Source organism: Microtus pennsylvanicus, chromosome 2, assembly GCF_037038515.1.
Source record: "Microtus pennsylvanicus isolate mMicPen1 chromosome 2, mMicPen1.hap1, whole genome shotgun sequence".
Classification (NCBI taxonomy): Eukaryota; Metazoa; Chordata; class Mammalia; order Rodentia; family Cricetidae; genus Microtus; species Microtus pennsylvanicus.
Window position 1 is genome coordinate 936,538 of NC_134580.1, and position 18,566 is coordinate 955,103.

The 18,566-nt window shown below is 46.8% G+C and overlaps 1 protein-coding gene across 3 annotated transcripts in view; it reads right to left on the reverse strand.

The window, feature by feature from the left end:
• Nucleotides 1–18,566, reverse strand: part of Col22a1 (collagen type XXII alpha 1 chain) — a 225,483-nt gene that overhangs the window by 141,891 nt on the left and 65,026 nt on the right. For all 3 annotated transcript variants that reach the window (XM_075959464.1, XM_075959463.1, XM_075959465.1), the window contains 8 exons: nt 17,799–17,861; nt 16,815–16,853; nt 9,318–9,371; nt 9,102–9,155; nt 7,973–8,026; nt 7,409–7,453; nt 3,373–3,426; nt 1,995–2,039 (listed from right to left, as the gene is read on the reverse strand). In XM_075959464.1, the coding sequence (XP_075815579.1) occupies nt 1,995–2,039; nt 3,373–3,426; nt 7,409–7,453; nt 7,973–8,026; nt 9,102–9,155; nt 9,318–9,371; nt 16,815–16,853; nt 17,799–17,861 (408 nt within the window). The remainder of the gene's footprint in view (nt 1–1,994; nt 2,040–3,372; nt 3,427–7,408; nt 7,454–7,972; nt 8,027–9,101; nt 9,156–9,317; nt 9,372–16,814; nt 16,854–17,798; nt 17,862–18,566) is intronic.

An 18,566-nucleotide genomic window follows, 5' to 3' on the forward strand; every position in this document is an offset into this window, starting at 1 on the left:
TTTTTGGTCTGCCGTCTCTTATCTGTAAAGAGGGAATTCAGAAGATGGCCCCTCTGGTTCCAATGGTTTTCTTTACGATTGTGAAACAGCAAAGGTCTAGAAGATCTTCTATTTTCACTCCCATAATGAGATGAGAGGCACCAGACCACCTGAGCCTGACTGACTTGTTAATTATCTCAATGAATGCCCCAAGTAATGTGATGATCTGTGAGCCTGACCTTCCACCTTTGCATCTGCCATGAGAAGCAATACCTCAGCATTTCCCCAAGTAGGATAAGATAAACTAAATCTTCAAATACAAGAGAAATACGCAGAATATAGACAACACACACGCACACACACACATACACATGAAACAGGCTTGTGCAACAAGCGCCATTAGTTCTTACTGACTTGAACTAGTAACTTATTTTAAGATTTTAAGTCTCTGCAGGGGGAGTATTAAAATCCTAATATTGGAATAACATAGCAATGCAAATCTCAGTTGTAAAATCGCCCAGCAGGGGAGAAATGTTAACTTACCTAGAAATGATATTGAAGTTGAGCAAGAGAGAAATAGCACTCTCCAGCCCTGTCCCTCAGTGCCTACTTCTATCAACTGACTCATTGACTGATTGGCCAGGCACACTGCACAGCCCATGTGCTTCTGCCCTGTACTTGAAGTATCTGCAGGGAGTTTGACTGTGCCGAGATGGCCACCATATGCCTCCTGCTAGAGTCACTCTGAACATCAGAGATGCAAGATTGTTCTGATCCCAGTGTCCATACACTGCATCCCACCCACCAGCAGCCTTTCCACACACCTCTGGGCCTGTCTAGCTTCTTCTGAGTTCCTCTAGGATTCAGTAAGAATAGCGTCCATGATCCTCCCATAGGGGTCTATTTTACCATCCTTCCTGCTGTGACACCAAACCCACACCCACTCCCTTCGCTTTTGTGTTCTAACTGGAATGCTCAGCAAGGCACCCATCTTCATTACCAATTCTCATCCTGGAAAGAACCCGACTTGCAGTCCTTTGGGTTGAGATGCAAAATCCTAAGCACCATATTTATTAAGTAAGCCTTGCGGAAGTGCTCTAAACAGAGGACCAGGATGCAGGGATATGGCTGCTAGCGTAATTATTAGAAGCATTTCCAGAGATGACACAAAACATTTGCAAGATTGTTAGGAAGAAATGAAAGAAGATTAGGAAGTACAAAACAAAAGAGTTTTTAAAATTATTTTTTATGTATTCATAGCATCCCTTAAAACATTTTAAGACCAAAAGATTTTAAAATATATCCAGATATTATGTAATGGTTTTACTTGGAGTTTATTTTTTTAATTTATTTTTTAAAAGCTATCTTTTCTCATTTTACATGCCAACTCCATTTCCCACTCCCTCCCTCCTCCTGTTCCCTCCATCTCCCACCCATCACCCATCCTACATCCCATCCACTCCTCAGAGCAGGTGAGCCTTCCCATGGGGAGTCAACAAAGTCTAGCGTATTGCTTTGAGGCAGGACCAAGGCCTCCCACCTATATCTAGGCTGAGCAACTTGTCCCTCTAGAGAAAAGGGATTCCAAAAGGCCAGAACAAGCAGTAAGGATGAATCCTGAACTCACTGCCAGTTGGAGTTTATTTTTGATGGGTACTTATTATACACACACACACACACACACACACACACACACACACTTTTTGGCTTTTTCAGACAGGGTTTCTATGTGTAGCCCTATCTGTCTATCTGTCCTGGAACTTACACTGTAGACTAGGCTGGTCTTGAGTTTGCAAAGATCCACCTGCCTCTGCCTCCCAAGGTCTGGGATTAAAGACTTGGGCCACCACAGCTGGGCCACCGACAGGGTGGGTATTTATTCTTAATGCAGAAAAACAATTCAAATGCAACAGGCAGAACTGATTGGGAGTTCCCGACACCCAGTGAGCCTCCTCTGTGTTGCACTCTCTTCCCAGAGCTCACTGTGCCCCTGCCCCAGGTTCTGGCTTCCTTACCTTCTCTCCCTGGGGTCCTGCCACACCAGGGGGTCCAGGTCTTCCCTGGTGGAAAGAAAGCAGAGATGGATTATGACAGGTCCCAGGATACATAGAAATGAGTGGAGAAGGGGATTCTGGAAAGTGCATCTTGAACAGGGACCTGGTTATCCTTAGGAGGCCAGGTTTCCCATCTCTAGGCTTCCCAGCTTCCTTCCCCGCTAGGAAGCTCTTCCTCTGGAAATCTGAACCCTGTATACTGGCACTGCCATCTTTGGAATCATGCTGGTAGTTGCAACTGGACACCACAGTCTAAGAAAACAGCACAAGGCCACCTTTTGCCTAAAGACAAGGATGCCAGAGAGAGAGCTTCACAAAAGGCAAAAACACAAACCACCCAGATCTGCCTGGCACCAGAAGGCAGAGGGCGGAGTCTGATGGAGCCCTTTGGAAATGCTTAGAGGTCTTGGGCATGGGTGTCTCAAAATTAGAAAAGGGGAAGAGTCAGCCTAGACTTGGGCCAGGATTAGGAAACTGACGTGAGAACCTAAGGCCCAGAGAGGTGGCCTAGGAGATGCCAAAAGCATGGGACTACTGCTTTTCGGGTCCTTGTGGTGTAGGGCATCCTACTGAGAGAAGCCAGCAGGAAAGAGTGAGCATGCTTACAAGGGACGGGAGGAGAGAACAGGGCCTGCCCTTCATGCGCCTGTGTTGCTCCTTGGGAAATGAAAGGACTTGAAGGAGAGCTGGACAAGCCATGGGCACCCACCAGGAGTGGACTGCAAGGAGAATTTATTGTAATCCATAGGAATAAGGCCATCTATGCCCAGCACCGTTCTCAGTGGAAGTCCGACTAAGTCAGCAGTCTCCAGTTCCCAGTTTATCCTTCCAGAGCCTAAACTATAGATGCACTTTCTCATGAACAATTGTTCTGTCTATGGAGGCACAGTCCAGATTACTTCATGGATTTCACAGTTCCATCCATCTCCTTCATCCATACCATTACATCCTATTGTACACATTCCCATCTCCAGCTGCATCAACGCATCCTGGTGCACGCAACTCTTTCTTCTTGCTGAGCATTTGGGCTGCTTCTAATTGTTTCTTCTAGAGATGCGGTGAAGGCAATACTCCTGTATACTGACCCCTGTGAGCATGCACATCACCTATGGGCTTCACACTATGGCAATATATCCTATTACCCAAAGTATAGTGGATGCAAACCAGTGTGTTTGCTGGAATCCCTGTCGTGTTAACACTTGCAGAATCAACACAGGTGAGGTCTGAACCTTGCACTACTGTTGCCCCCGCTGAGCAGGAAAGAAGCCGAGGTTAGTGCCAAGGTGCACTCATTCCTGGCACAAAGAACATTTGCCCCCCAACCCCAGCACCCACCTACCTGTGCTCCTGGCTCTCCAGGCTTCCCAGGGAATCCATCCAGGCCTCGCTCGCCCTGGCAAAGAAGGAAATTGCAGAAACAAAGAATGAATAGTCACATGGAAAGAGCTGGCTGGACACCCTGCGGTCACTGTCACAGAAGGCAAGGGGCACCTAGGCCCTGAGTGTCAAGCATGTCCAATCCCACTCTCCATCTGACTCCCCCACATACAGGAGAGCTAAGCGCATCAGCACACAGAACATCTCCAGGATCGAAGTTACTGGGTCAAAGAGCAGAGCGGAAAAACTTGAGAAACTGTAATTCTATCTGTTTCCCTTGTGACCCAGGGGTAGCACGGTCTCCTCGTCACACAGATCTTTATGTGAGTAAAACATAGGTATGTGGTGTCATAACACGGTAGAATGGCAGGCACAGTGTGTGTGTGTTGTCCACTTTGTCCAGCAAATACGAGCATCCATCAGGCTTCCTGCCCTTGGAATGGACCTAAGAACTGACCACTAGCTAACAGCATGCCAGCATCCACCCATTTATCTAATCCCCAACCCATCTGCCCACATTAGGCATGATGTAAATGAACAATGAACCATCCCCATGTGCAGTGAAGGAAACCCAGCCTCACCACAGGAGGCTTGGGCCATGGGGAGAAGTGATGTCTGTATGTCTTTTCTCTGCCCACTGGTTCCACACCTGCTATTATACATTACATCCTTCCTGTCCCTTGGGATGTTGGCCAGCTTGAGCACATGAAAAAACCAAGGCTCAGAGTTAAGAAGCTACGTGATCAAGCTGAGTATGTGGAGGTGGAAACAACTTTGGGGTATCTTCACCCCAAATCCTCAGACTATTTCCACTACTCCAAGGCCTGTGTAGGGTCCTCGGGGCAACATACCAGGCTCCCATTGGATGCCTAGGCTGAGTGAATTCTAATAGTCTCAGTGTCTGTGGTTCATCATGCCTCTTCTCTAGACAGGGCTAGGCCTGTGTCCAAAGCCATGGGGATGCGATCACGTGGTGGAACCATGAAAAATAGCAGGAACTCCTGATTTCCAATGCCGAATGCTCTCCTTGCGAAATGTCACCTGGCACTTGGGCCTGGGGACTGATGACCAGGAACAAATCTACAAGTTCGGCCTCAAAGCAGAAGGCTCCGCCTATGCCTTGGCCCTCCATTTCTTGTGTCTTCACACCTGAAGCCCTGATTGAATAAAGTCCAGAGCCCAGAGATCTCCCAGATGTAGCTCAAACAGGGACAGAGCAAAGATGAAGCAGACCTGGCTGGACATCTGGACCATGTCAGCTCAATAGTCTGCACCATGTCTTAATAACAGATGCGCCAGGCAGCAAGTAGGAACGCAGACAGATGAGCATTCATCAGAGAGGAGCAGGAGCGCATCAGATCCCAGATGAGGAGAGCAGGGAGGGGGCTGACAGAAGTGAAAGAAGACAGCCAGGCAATGAGGCAGAGAGCAAGTCAAAGACAAGCAAGAAATGGGGGAGAACAGAGGTGGCAATAAAGGGACAATGGCAAGAGAGCTTGGGGTGGGGAGAGTCACAGAGAGAAAGAGGAAGGTGGGATTGAAGAGACAGAGACGCACAGAACACACACAGGTAGATACGACATAGGGTGAGAGAAATGCAGGAAAAGAGACAAGGACAGGAGAGAGAGAAACAACGTGGAGAGGCACAAGAACAGAACAGAGACTGAGACAGAAAGCCAGGCTAGATACAGGAAAGGTACAGAGGGAGGGATGGGGAGAGGGAGGGAGAGAGGGAGGGAGGGAGGGAAGGAGGGAGGGAGGGAGGGAATCAAGTTCTAAAAGTAACCTAACCTATAGATCCTTGAGGGCAAACTCCAAGAGTTCTTCAGCAGCTGACGCCTGAGATCTCAAGATTCTAGGTAGCTTTCCCATAAATGTTGACCCAATGAACCAAGGGATGCACTTCTATATGTCTGATGTGCCAGGGATGCCCACAGAGGAGAAACACTTGCTACAAGTGAGACCCAGCAGATAGCATGTCAACTCTAAAGACCAAAGTCCTTGGGGAGTGGGTGACTGACTGATGATAACTTCATATGAGAGTATCAGGTTGAAAATACAAAACACAGGAGTACCTCCCCTCACCTCACAGGCCTTGGTTTCAGTCCCATAAACCACCAGACCCCTCAAACATGCAAGGGAGCACATCTCACACATGTCAGCTCCTGTGTTTTCTTTCATGATTCTTTGACCTCAGAGCTATTTCCTGAGAAATGGAGGGCTATTCCTGGAGGACAAACTAGGGCTTTTAACAGATGAGAACTTAAAACCTCATCCAAGGTCTCAAGCTCAGCCCAGGTTATCTGGCTTCAATGCTGGGACACTTGTCATTTCACTACGTCTACCTCATCCTGAGCTATCCTGCCAGTGCAGAACACCTGTAGTGTCTCAGGCGCTCAGTGCTGACAGTCACCCACAACGGTCTGGTCACGGCCTTCCAGGTAGCACCAGGGCTCACAACGCACAATCATTGGTACCATTAGCGGGTTTGTTCCTCTCTGCACCTTAGTAGAGAGATCTTTACACTTTGCTAAACATGCCATACCCAGCAGCCTGAACAATCCACCTAAGCTTCTCGGTCCCTCAAACACAGGGACCTCCTTGTCCTACAGAGACCTCTGTTGTATCTCTCAGACACCTGACAAACTCTAAAGGAAGGTCTCTTTCCCAGTTAGGGAGACCACACTACAGTGACAGAGTGGAGGAGGATTCTCAGACACTGCATGCTGAGATGAGGCCCAGCAGCTGGAAGGACCTGTCTCAGGAGAAGATGGAAACTTCCTTCCTGCTGATGTAAGAAATCCAAGCGGGTCCTAAGAACACAAGCTATTCTAAGTACACATCAGCCAAAAGAATTGGAGTGGGGCCCAATTCAACATGTTCACCAGTTAGGAAAATGGATATTCAGAGACATAAAAGACTCTAAAGATTCTTCCAGGAAACTCCCCCAGCTGATGAACACGTTTCGTAAAGGGAAAGATACAAAAACAACACACAAAAAGTAATGGCCTAGGGCTTGAGGGAGAACTCAGCAGTTAAGGATGCTGGCTGCTCTTGCAGAGGACCCAAGTTTGCTTCCCAGCACCTACATGACAGTTCACAACCTTTTGTAACTCTAGTTCAAAGAACTGGAACCCTTTTCTGAATCCTATGGGCACTGTGCATGCACACAGTGCATTACATACAAATAAGCAGGCACTCACAAAATAAAATAAATCATTCTAAATGTCCCTAGCCTTCCTACAGCAAAGACAAAGAGGAATTGTAGGACACAGACCAGCGTACCTTATGTGACTGTGTGAAATGAACTAGGTACACATAAGGAAGTCTACAGGATTCTATCAGCATCTAGGCTGTGGATACACCAGAATGGGGAGACTGGAAAGTAATTTTCACTACGTCCCAAGTGAACTGAAATAAAGTTAAATTACTTAATGAAAACATCCCACTCAAGACTGAAGAAACATGTGCTGTAGGAAAAGATAATGGGGTGCAGCCTGCCTGGGGGTCAGGGCCCACCTGAGGGCAGGCGACAAGTCCCAGCTCTAAGAAGTTAAGTATGAACTAGGGAAGAGGGCAGTGAGAGGGAGGGGGCAGGTTCTGTAGTCCTTAGCTTCCAGAAGAACGGTAAGCATACATGGCATTACACAGACTGAAGGAGCAAATGAGAACTAAGAAATTATATAAGGTTCCATGTAAGATGTGAGTCCCTAAGGCCTCACCAACTAGGCCTTCTGAGCTCCAATTTAGGGAACTTTGGCTTGGAAAGTTGTACCTCTTCCTGGGCAAGAGGACTGAAGGCCATAGCACCGAGCTTTGGCCCATCTGTGCAGACTGTTTCCATGGTGCAAAATGAGCTAGCACATGCACATCTGCCACACACATGTGCACACACAAACACACACACACGCACATACACACACACAGTGAAGAGCCCTTAGCATTCTTTCTCTTTTCTGTGGAATAGGCATTAATTGGCCAGTATGGACTCTAAATACCTTTTCTCCTGGAGTCCCCCTTTCACCTCGTTCTCCTTGGAGACCCTGGAGGGAAAAAAAGCATCACACACCTCACAATGTGGCCGCCCAGTGCTCACCCTCTGGCGGCCCCCGGAAAAACTTCAGCTCACACCCATGTCCATGACAAGGTGGTAGAGAAGGTCCTGTGTCACCCAACTACAAACACCAGGAAGCCTGAATTCCTGCCTCAACCTGGACCTTGAACCCACACACTTCCAGACGTGCCCCTGGAATTGTTTCCCTGGCCAGTCCTCAAAGCTATGGAATCCAGCTCACCTGACGAAGAAAAGACTCCACCCTTTTTATGGAGTAGATGACTGTGCACTGTGCATGTGGGTGGAAATGGCTTACACCAAGTGTCATACTCCCAGGCTCTGCCCTGTCATTAGGAAAGGGGACCCAGGAATGTGCATTTAAACTTGTTCCCCTGGTGACGCATGAGTCTCATAACTGTATAGACTAAGGTGAAAGGCGGCTGGAGAGCCAGCTGTTGACAGCTGCGCAGAGGGACAGAGCCACCTCCCAGCCCCACCATTTACTTACCGGAGCTCCAACGTGCCCAGAAGGTCCTGGCAGACCAGGGGGTCCCTGAGGGCCCTGCAGAAGAGTCCACAAAAGAAGAATGGGATGGAAAAAAGGACAAGCGCTTCTCAACATTCTTTTTAGAAGGACACACTGCTTCTTATGTCACAGGTGCTTCCCACACTGCCTGTACAGCGGTGCCCGGTGGACACTCCCTGCCCTCATGCCTGGTCAGAACACCCACAGCTCTTCCTCCCACCCGATGCGTAGTGAAACCACAATCACAGGAAGGCATGCTGAACTTCAAAGAAAGGTCAATGGCATGGCCTCGGAGCCATCAGGAACCTATATGTAACAGTCCCACTGCCATTTGCCCTAAGTCCCTTCTTTCTCATGGTCTGATCCAGACAGGTGGGTGGCTTCTGAATCTGTGCAGCTGATTGCTGTGGCTGAAGTTTTCAGGGAGCCACAGGATTTGTGCAGCCTGGACAAGTCCTGTGAAAGGATCTACCAGAATTCTGAGCACAACCTGGTTAAGCAGAAACTTCTGCCTTCTGAGACAACACATTTGTATATATCTATGAAAAATCTACTAGAATAAAAGAATTGGGCATTCCTTCTGTCAAAGCTATCCCAACTTTTATAAACTACCCTACAGCAACAAAAATGCAGTACACATACACACACCACTCCCACACTCTGCCTCCACACATACACCATACACAACACTACACACACACACACACACACCTACACACTTTAGTGTTTCACTGATTTTAGTCGAAAACAAAGAAAAATAAAAAAGAATGCCTGGAGCCATAAGTATGTGAATGCTATGTACATTACAATGGCATCCAAATCACTGGCTGCCAAGCACCAACTGAAGAGGATGAGCAAGCTCTATCTGGATTAGCATGGAAAGTCTCTATCGCTATAGAGAATAATACATTTTTCAACTGTATGACCAGTTTCTGTAAGAATGCTTGAGGAATTATACATGTGTAGACATATATCCATCTGTATGAAGTTACATGAGAAAGAGGCAGAAACAGATCCAAGCACCTCATCAACATCTAAAGCAGCTAGCTGGTTTGTACCCCTGAGAACTGTCTGTACCCTGAGAACATAAGCATCTCCCAGCAATACTTACCCGCATGCCCACCTCTCCAGGCAGTCCCGGCTCTCCCAGCTCTCCAGGTTCCCCCTGAGCAAAATCGTCACATGGTCATAGTCAGCACAATGCAGGCCCCAGGCACCCCAAAGTGGCTGCCAGTGCCTGGGGTGTCCATTCCCCACAGCCCAGAACTCATCACAAGTGAGCCACCCACCAGTGATGAAGAACTACAGTGGCCAAAACAGAGCTTACTCTCACGCCTTTACTGCCATCTCTGCCGGGCAGCCCAGGTGGACCCGGGGATCCCTGAAAGAGAGAAAGAGAACACCCCTTGGCATGGGATAAAGACAGCAGTGGGGCAGTGGAGAAAGCATCAGACAGGAGGAGGAACTGGAAAACTATGAGCATTCCTGTAGCCTCAAATACGCTCTGTTGACCACAGTTCTCCATGCCATCTTTGCCTGTATGAAGAGACAGCAGTGACCCAGAGCTCGGTGGGAGATGGGCAAAAGCTCCTGGGAACCTGAAGAATAAACCTCAGTCATATACAGAGTGCACAAAGGAGTCTGCTGGGAAACCGTGGCTATGTCCAGGCCACTGTGGCCTCCTTTTCTTTTACCATGGACTCAGAAGAGTTCGAGGGTCAATCACATGCATAGAACAAAAAGAGGAAGCTAACAGAGTATTTGGTCAGTAACTCCTATCTATCCGGGGTTTGGGGAAAGCAGAGACATTCCATTGGTCTCCAGGTCCATTTGTCCATCCTTACCCAAGTATAATGAGACACATGTCTACCTGGGGAATTTTCCCAAGAGGAAAAACATTGCCCAAGCGAACAAGGGTTTCTGTGGTCAGTCACTTTCTAGGACACAGGGGGCTCAATGGGGTCTTTTTGGATCAGACTGTCACTTATCTTCCCTGGGGAATGCCACCATGGCAAGGTGTCCATGGCTTCCATTTATCCATCAGCAAACTGGGAAGAAATCACCTTGTTTGGTTCTCCCGGGATAGGAAGGGCTAATCATTTCAGGTAGAGGTGAGTCCTGAAGAGACTGGACATTGACTGGATGCAAATAATTGCTGTCATACCTAGGTCTGTCAGGGAAAAGTCAACAGCGATAGTAGAGCCATAACAATTCCGATTTATTAAAGAAACAATGAAGGTGCTGCCCCCTGGGTTGATCGTTATTGCATATCTACCATGAGCCTGGCACTAGATGGTCTGGGGTCACCTCTGAATGGAACTCATCCCCACAATCAACATTTATCCACACTTCACTTAGCTCTCAAAATGAAAGCACAGGAAGGTGAAGCACTTCACCCAAAGTCACAGTTTTTACGGTAGAAAGCTTGACTTGGGGCCCCAGAGAATGCCTCTTCACTCTGCTACTGCATCTGGACACATCGGTTCAGTGATGTTTCACAGTCCTACATATAGACCAAATGCCATCATCACAGAGCATACAGTGGTTTCTCAGGCCCACACGGAAGCCCACATGGCAAGAGGAGACAGGTTGGGGGAGTTAACGCCTGGGTAAGCCATCACTGTTCCCCTCTCCAGGGACCATGCTCTACCCCTTCAGCCTCAGCAAATCCCACTGTGCTGGAAATAGTGCAGTCTCTTGACATCATGGGAGCTAGAACATCAGCACAGGTCCATGAGGCTGAAATGAAGGTCACATATAGGGAAAGATAAAACCCCAGATCCCTTCCTTCACTGCTCATCCATCAGAAGTACCCCAGCCTCCTTAACTTCATATCCCTTGATCCTAAAAAGTTAAGTCCAAAGTCCTCCAAAAGAGAAACATCACAAAAAGGTAAGTACCTCCCCTGAGGAATCCCCCACCCCCTGCAGAGTGCTTCCCTCAGAATGAGGCCTATCTAGGCATGGAGGGCAGACTTCTCCCAACACACTGGTTACCCACTTGAAATAGCGTGTTCTTGGAAAGGCCTGTCTGTCTTCCGGCTCCTATGGGTTTGGATATCCTACAGCTGAAGGCAGGCAAGTGCTATCATAGGGGCTCCTGCCTTGGGAATGAAAGTGAGGGCACAGCAGGGCACAATTGGCCCGTGGAGAAGTCTAATAAAGGGAGTCATGAGTGTGAGCTGTGACAATGCCCAAGAGAACTCTGGAGAGTTCCGGAACCTTTGCTTGTCCTCACAGTTGTCTCTTTTGTAGCTTGTTGGTTGCATCGCAGGGACACCCAGGGGAGGCCCTTGAGTCTGGCCCAGACATTATCTGGGAACTCTGAGATGGGAAACAAGAGGATATGGCACCAGCTCCTGACAAGGCACCAGGGCTCTGTGGATGTTCTCTGGACATCAACCCTTTGGCTTTTAAGGGAAGGTTGTGATGGACCCTTGTTCCAGAATGAATCTTGGTCATATGGTCCACCCGAGCATGGTGAACAGCCCTGTATAGAGGAAAGAGAATGGTCTCAAGGGCTGGCACACTGAAGCTTTAAGGTCTCTCCGTCTTGATGGCCTAAGGCAGGCTAGGGACAGGTTTAGAGTATGTATGTATGTATGTATGTATGTATGTATGTATGTATGTACAAAGATACAGTGTGCACCTTTGGGGGCTGTACACTTCACATGAGAAGCTGGCCTGTCCAAGACCGTGGACAACTTGGCAGCTCAGTTTTAGACGGCTGTCTAACAGAAGTGATCCCATAATTTTCATACAAGTGTGGGCTACTACTCTTTGTATAATTAATATTGGAGGATTATTTTCTAAGTCAGAACATATAACAACTCCCCCCACTCCCCTCTCCTCTCTCACTCAAATCTAAATGTGTGTTATAAATTTTTATTTTTTCAAATTAAAATATACCATTTTTACTTTTGCCTTTCCTCTAGCCAACCTGTCCCATGTATGCCACTTCACTCTCCTTGATCTTTCACAAATTTATGGCCTCTGTTTCTTTGTTACATAAATGAGTGTGTATGTATTTGTGTGTATGTGTTCCTAAAACCTACCAAATCTGTACGATGCTACATATGTGTGTGTATGTGTGTGTGTTCCTAACACCTGTCCAATCTGTACAACACTAAGTTAGCCAGTAAAGAGTAGATAGCCACCCTGAAATTGGTAAGGTCAGTATGGGAAGATGTTCAAAGGGAATTTGCTGAATATCCACAATGAAGTGTCAAAAGATAAGCCAGAGAAGGCAGGTAGGAAAAGAAAGGAAGATAGAGGTCTGAACTTCCATGTACCCTTCGTGGTTGTTAACTTAGCAGAGAAACACAATAATTTCCCCCTAAAGTCTGAATGTCTGTTTCCTGAAACCTAATCCCCATGCAGTATAACCCAGAGTCAGGATCCATAGGAAATGGGATTAGTGGCTTCACAAAAGAGGCTCATGGGAGTTTATTGATCTTTCCTGCCATGTCAAGACAGAGCCATAAGCTGCCATTTATAAAGCATACAGCAGGCATTGCCATCTCAGACTTCCTAGTCTTTAAACAGTGACCAATTCATTTCTGCTATGTAAAAATTTATGTAACCATAAGGTTGAAAGATGCTGTGAGAGGGAGAATCACCTTTTTCTGCAGTGCAGCCATTGGTGGGTTCCCTATGCCCCAGTGGATGATGCCACATCTACGTGCATATGGGTAGTGCTAACTACATATGGGTAGCACTAACTGGACTCCGTGGGTTAAAGTGAAATGAAATGAATGAATGAATGTGGGAAGGAGATGTGATAGGTTTCTAGGAGGAGTGGATATGATCCACATACACTATATACATGTATAAAACGTTCAAGAGTAAATTAAAATTTACCCCATTCCTGGTCTTTGGTTGTAGCATCAGTATTAAGCTAAAATATATTTCCTCCTGTGTCTTGACTTCATCGACCGCAGACGGCATGACACAAGGAGGAACCCTGCTTCTAGCCCAAGGTGGCCAGGAAATGCTTTCAAGACAGGAAACTTCAAACCAAGCATGGTGCTGTTGTCATTTTGAGTGGCTTTCTAAGCCTGCACATTTCAGTTATGAAAGGGAAATCATCACTTGGTCTGTTAGAAAAATTTCAAATAGATACATCGCATACGTCCATTAAAAGCAGACAACCAAGGCTGCTGGGAGGGGTATATCCCATGCCTGGAATTCTGACCCAAAATTGTAGTTCTGATTCCAAGTTCAGACTCTGACTCCTCTGACCCATGTGACTGTCTCCAGGATTCCATTGGCAGTGCCACAAAAGACAACATCTAGCAGGACATTACTCATCCACTGACGCCCCCTTGCCAGTATCCAGAGCCTTGGGGGGATTTTCCGTACTTTATTAGCCAGATGTAATTACTGGACTGCAGATGTCTCCTGCTCGCCTGAGGAGATGATGCCATGGCTCATTCCTAAGTGTCTTCAGCTGGAGAAACTTTACCAATGTGATTCTTCATCTATTTGGCAGCAGGCATGTCAAGCCGACCCTCCGAAGAAAGTATTAGGAATGTTCTAGACAGTGACCCTCAAAGTAGAGGATCCTGGGCCGGCACTAGCAGCACTGCCTGGAACCCTTTTAGGCAGCCATGTTCCCTCATCCACGGCAGTCTTAATGAATGAGACACTCCAGGAACCACTTCTCAGCACAGACAAATTCAGAGTATAGAGTCAGGCAACCTGATATCAAATCCAACCATGACCACATAGATCGATGGAGCCAGCAGATCCCAGCTCTACTGTAAGATGAGGACAAGGATGTCCAGCTCAAAAGTTAAACCAAACAGCAGTGCCAGACTCCTGAGAGGTAGTAAGTGTCTCTGGATGATTCTGGTTTTTTGGTTTGTTTTTTTTTTTTTTGATTTTTCGAGACAGGGTTTCTCTGTAGCTTTGGTGCCTGTCCCGGAACTAGCTCTTGTAGACCAGGCTGGCCTCGAACTCCCAGAGATCCGCCTGCCTCTGCCTTGCGAGTGCTGGGATTAAAGGCGTGCGCCACCACCGCCCGGCTTCTGGATGATCCTGGAAACTCACCTCTGGCCACTGTTCTAGAAGGGAGGCACCCAGATTATTCACACGTGGCAGGGCTCTGTTTCCATGTCCCACCCCACTTTGAAGTCTTTCTTCCCTCATAAACTCCTTTCACTTTGCAGTTTCAAAGGGGGCCTGCTTCTGCAGGACTCTGGGGCGGCTGCATCAGGCCAAAAGGGCCCATTCTTTTACAATGTGGATGGCTCAAGGTGGGTGTGCCATGTGGGGATCAGAGAAGTGACAGCCTGTGTACAAACCTACATGTCACCAGTATGGAGTCCTCTAATCACAGCAGGGGCAAGCAAGAATGTCCTTTTAGATACCGACTCTCTCATTTAGTCACATAGAGATTGTAGTGGTAGTCCAGGTTTGATGGTGAGAGTTGGATTGTATGTACAAGCACACACACATACACATGATGGAATTCAGAGCCTCAGGCACACTAGGCAAGTTAACTGATCTATATATCTCATATATAGTTTTTGAACAGAGTCTGGCTAAGTTACACAGGTTGGCTTTGAACCTGCCATACTCCTGACTTAGCTTTCCACGTAGCTGTGGTTGCTTGCCTGCATGTCCAAGACTGATCTGTGATATTTCTTTATCCATAAACACCTATCCTGGCCTCTGCCTACTCCCCCTTTACTCATAGGGGCAGGCACCTCTTCGCACCCTCCATAACTTGGGTTACATATATTTCACAGAATGTCTTGAAAGGTGACAAAATACTTTATTTCTGACCATTTGTTATAATCCTAAGCATGATTTTGCAGTGTAGGACTCGATTGCGTTATTCATGTGTATAGCCACATTTTCATGCTATACCCCCCACATTACCATCTGTTTCTAACTACATATATCAACTATTCACATGTGTTTCTCTTATAGTCTGTGAGGATTCGATATATAAGCATGCATTTCATGATGTTTCTCAGAGCAAACCCCGAAGGGAAAGTGTTAAATAAAGATGGGCTCTCCCTGAACACCTCTTCCATATTTTCATAGACCAGAATTGTATGACATCATCAGCCTGTTCAAGGAGCTGATATGACCCAGTCTAGGGCACAGCAGCACAGCATCTGTCCCCACAAGAGCCAGTGCTCCAATAATGTCAGTGACACATATGTTGGCCATGAAGTCTTGTGGCTACCACTCAAGGGCATTTGCATCAATTTGAATGCATTAGTAATAAATGCATAGTCACTTGTAACGTGTCTCATGTTACATTAAGGATAAGAAAATCACTTCTTCCCCTTAGAGTAATCTAACTAAGAGTGAGGGAGCCAGTATTTGACTCCTCTACTTCACTCTCCCTGTGTCTCCTGTCATTCCTTGTCTGTTGTTTGAATCTGAACCTACACCTGTCTGAATGCTGTCTAGTGCATCTGTCTGTGTCTGTGTGCATCACTAACAAAGGGCTTTGTTTTTTCCAGAATGCATACTGGGGTAAGAATTATATACTGTACAGAAATCTTAAACAGAGTTTTCCAAGGGATGAAGTTACTGACCCCAACTGGTCCCAAGGGACCCAGATAACAAACTAGTGCTATTAGCAATGTCTGTATACTGCTTTTTAACACTATGGATATTCATTTCATAGGGTTTATTTCAATGTATTTGCCGTTTCCCACATTTATTCCCATAACATGCACACACAAATGAACTCCTCTGATTCAGGAACACAGAGAGAAAGGTGTAGCTAATTTAAGATTACAATTATGTTGTAAACACTGATCATACGGGAAATCCAAGGCAAGTAGAGTAGGCTGTTACACTGTTCTCTTAAAGGCAGATTAAACAAGCACATGATTGCACAGCAGGAGAGCAATCTTAAGTGATCTCAAGGTGTATTAAGTCAGGCTATGAGGTCCAGCAAAAGTTCCAGGCCCTTAGGATGTAAGAGACATTTTCAGAATAATGGAAATGTGTTGCCACGGGCAGTGACTGAAGTAGCATCCTTAGGGGCTCTTTGTTTTTATCTGTCTTTATCGATTACCATCCTAAGTGTTTCCTTGGAGAGTAAGTTGCACACTCCCCAAGGTCTGCTGTGCTGTGGTTGTTATTTAGAAGGGAAACAAGATACAACTTTCATAGCTGGTAACAAATCAGCCCTGCCACACACTCTCTTCCAGTCCTCTCTCTGTCCAGTCACAACACAGCAGCTCTATTCCTCATCTGTTCCCCCATTAAGTCATCTTTTGACTCATTCCCAAATTTCTCTGGACGGTCCCCTCTCAGATCTATCTTCTTTTTGCTGATTGAGCATCCTCAGCCTCCTGACCACACAAAGACTTTTAACTGGTACCCTATCACAGTACATGAAATCTAAACAGGCTTTGATATCTGAGGTCCTGCCTGGTGGTCTTCAGGTAGTGTCTCTGGCTCCATCTCCATTCTGCTGAGCATCACGAGTCACACTTTACCCTGAGCACAGTACGGTAGCTTCATCTGAAGCAAGCCCTCCTCCTGCTCCTCATTTCACTAGGGTGTCCTGCCTACGCCTCTACTTCTCAAGCACTGCTCCGGTGGCCTGTTCTCCAGGAGACATTCAGTCCCTTCTTTCCTCCTCTCTCAACCTCCATTACCTGTCTCCACCTGCTATCCCTTCCTGCAGTGTCTGCATTTGCTCCTGCCGTCCAACTCAGGAGACACCCAGAAGCAAGGCCTGCAGCCAGGAGCCTTCTGCCCGACTCAAATCCACAGAAGGTGACATAGCTATACATACCTCCCACAGATCCGCCCTGAACTCTGAAGGAAACCAATGAATGGAGGCTTACCTTCTCACCCTTTTCTCCTTGGATGAAGGGTCCTCTTCCCTAGAGAAGGAAATCAGAAGACACAGTTCTACTGAGGGGGCATCTATGTAGTGTGGCATCACCCCAAGAGTCTTTCCTTTGAAATCCATCAGTTGTATGTCCTGCCTCTTGAGGCTCTGTTGTTGGTTATTATGTTAATTGTTGTGTATCTTGGAGAAACCTTAAAGAACTGACTCTTCTATCCTAAAGTATCTCTTTTTATGAACTGTTCTATTCTAAAGCCCATTGTGTCTGATAATCGTATGATCGTTCCCATTTTTGTTTTATAATTTCAAAATGTTTATTTTCAAAACTCCTTCCTCATTGTGTGTGTGTATTTGTTCATGTGTGGCAGTGCATGTGTGTAACATTCATGTATGTGTGTCTGTGTGTGTGAGTGTACATGCATGCACACTTGTTGGGGATAGGACTCAGGGCCTTGTGTCTGCTAGACAAGAGTTCTACTATTGAACCCCACTCCCAGTCCCCTACTAGTATTCTTGAAGCTCCCCTAGACAAGGTTGTAATCAGACATATCTATACCTTGTCTGAAAATCTGCTTTTTAGTTGGCCTATGTAATACACTTGTTAATAATGCAATTATTGACAAGAGTGATTTATATACATTAGAACAAGCATGTGAGATGGCCAGAGTGAAGGGGACACTACAAAGTGGCCAGTTTCAGGCATCACAGGGGTACCACTTTGGCAGAGCAGAATTCTGGGGATGGACAGAATGAAGTACAAGGCTAAAGAATACTATGGCATTGTCCAGCAGGTAGCTCTTCCTGGTGAAAAAGAGAGGTGCTTTCTCCCATGGCTTGGATGCACTCAGCGCCTGTATTTACCAGGTCTTTGGCCAACACCTGGTAATCAATGTGACCAGACTGGGATGCGTGGGGGAGCCCTGGGCCTCACATACCAGCCACATGCTCTCTCAAAGTAGAAAAACAGCATCTTACTTACAGTATCTCCTTTTTCTCCCTTGGGCCCTGGAGCACCCATCAGTCCAATGGGTCCTGATTCACCCTAAAGGGTTAAGAAGCAAAATGAACGTCAGGTCAGATCCTCCCAAGCGCTCTCCCAGATTCTGTACTCTACTTGCCCTACTTCCCCAGAACTGATGCCATCCTGGGTGACTGTATCATGAGGTCACCTGCCCCAGCTTGGAAAGTAAAGAGACGCCTAAGTCACACTCCCTCATATTCATTGAATTTATTTCACAAATCCCTGGGTCCTGCCAGACCTGGGCATTTTTGAGTACAGAGTCTTTGAGTGAATGTTGAAACAAACTTTTATCATGAGTCAACCTGGTGCTGAGAAGGTGTGTACTAATAGCATGACATGGAAAACAGACAGAAAAGAGTGAGAATGAGAGACAGAAAGGCCAAGGTTGGGAAGGAGGAGGGTGGTATGGAGAGGACTGTAGTGCTCAGATGTGATGATAGAGCTCTTCGCCCAGAAGAAGACAGAAGCAAGAAAAGTGAAGACATGCAACGGCCTCTTTCTCTACCATCACCCTCAGCCCCAGACAAGGTATTAGTTGTGCAAAAGTAAAGACCTCCCACGCTGCCATATAGTTGGTACCTCTGGCCCATCAATATTCAAAGACCGAAGCAGTGATGGAGAAGGTAGCATGCTGGAGAATGTGGGAGGGGGAAGAAGCTGCTTGTGACCAAAGACGGAGTACTCTGCACGAGCACCTGACTTTGTGCAACTACCGAGTTTGCAAAT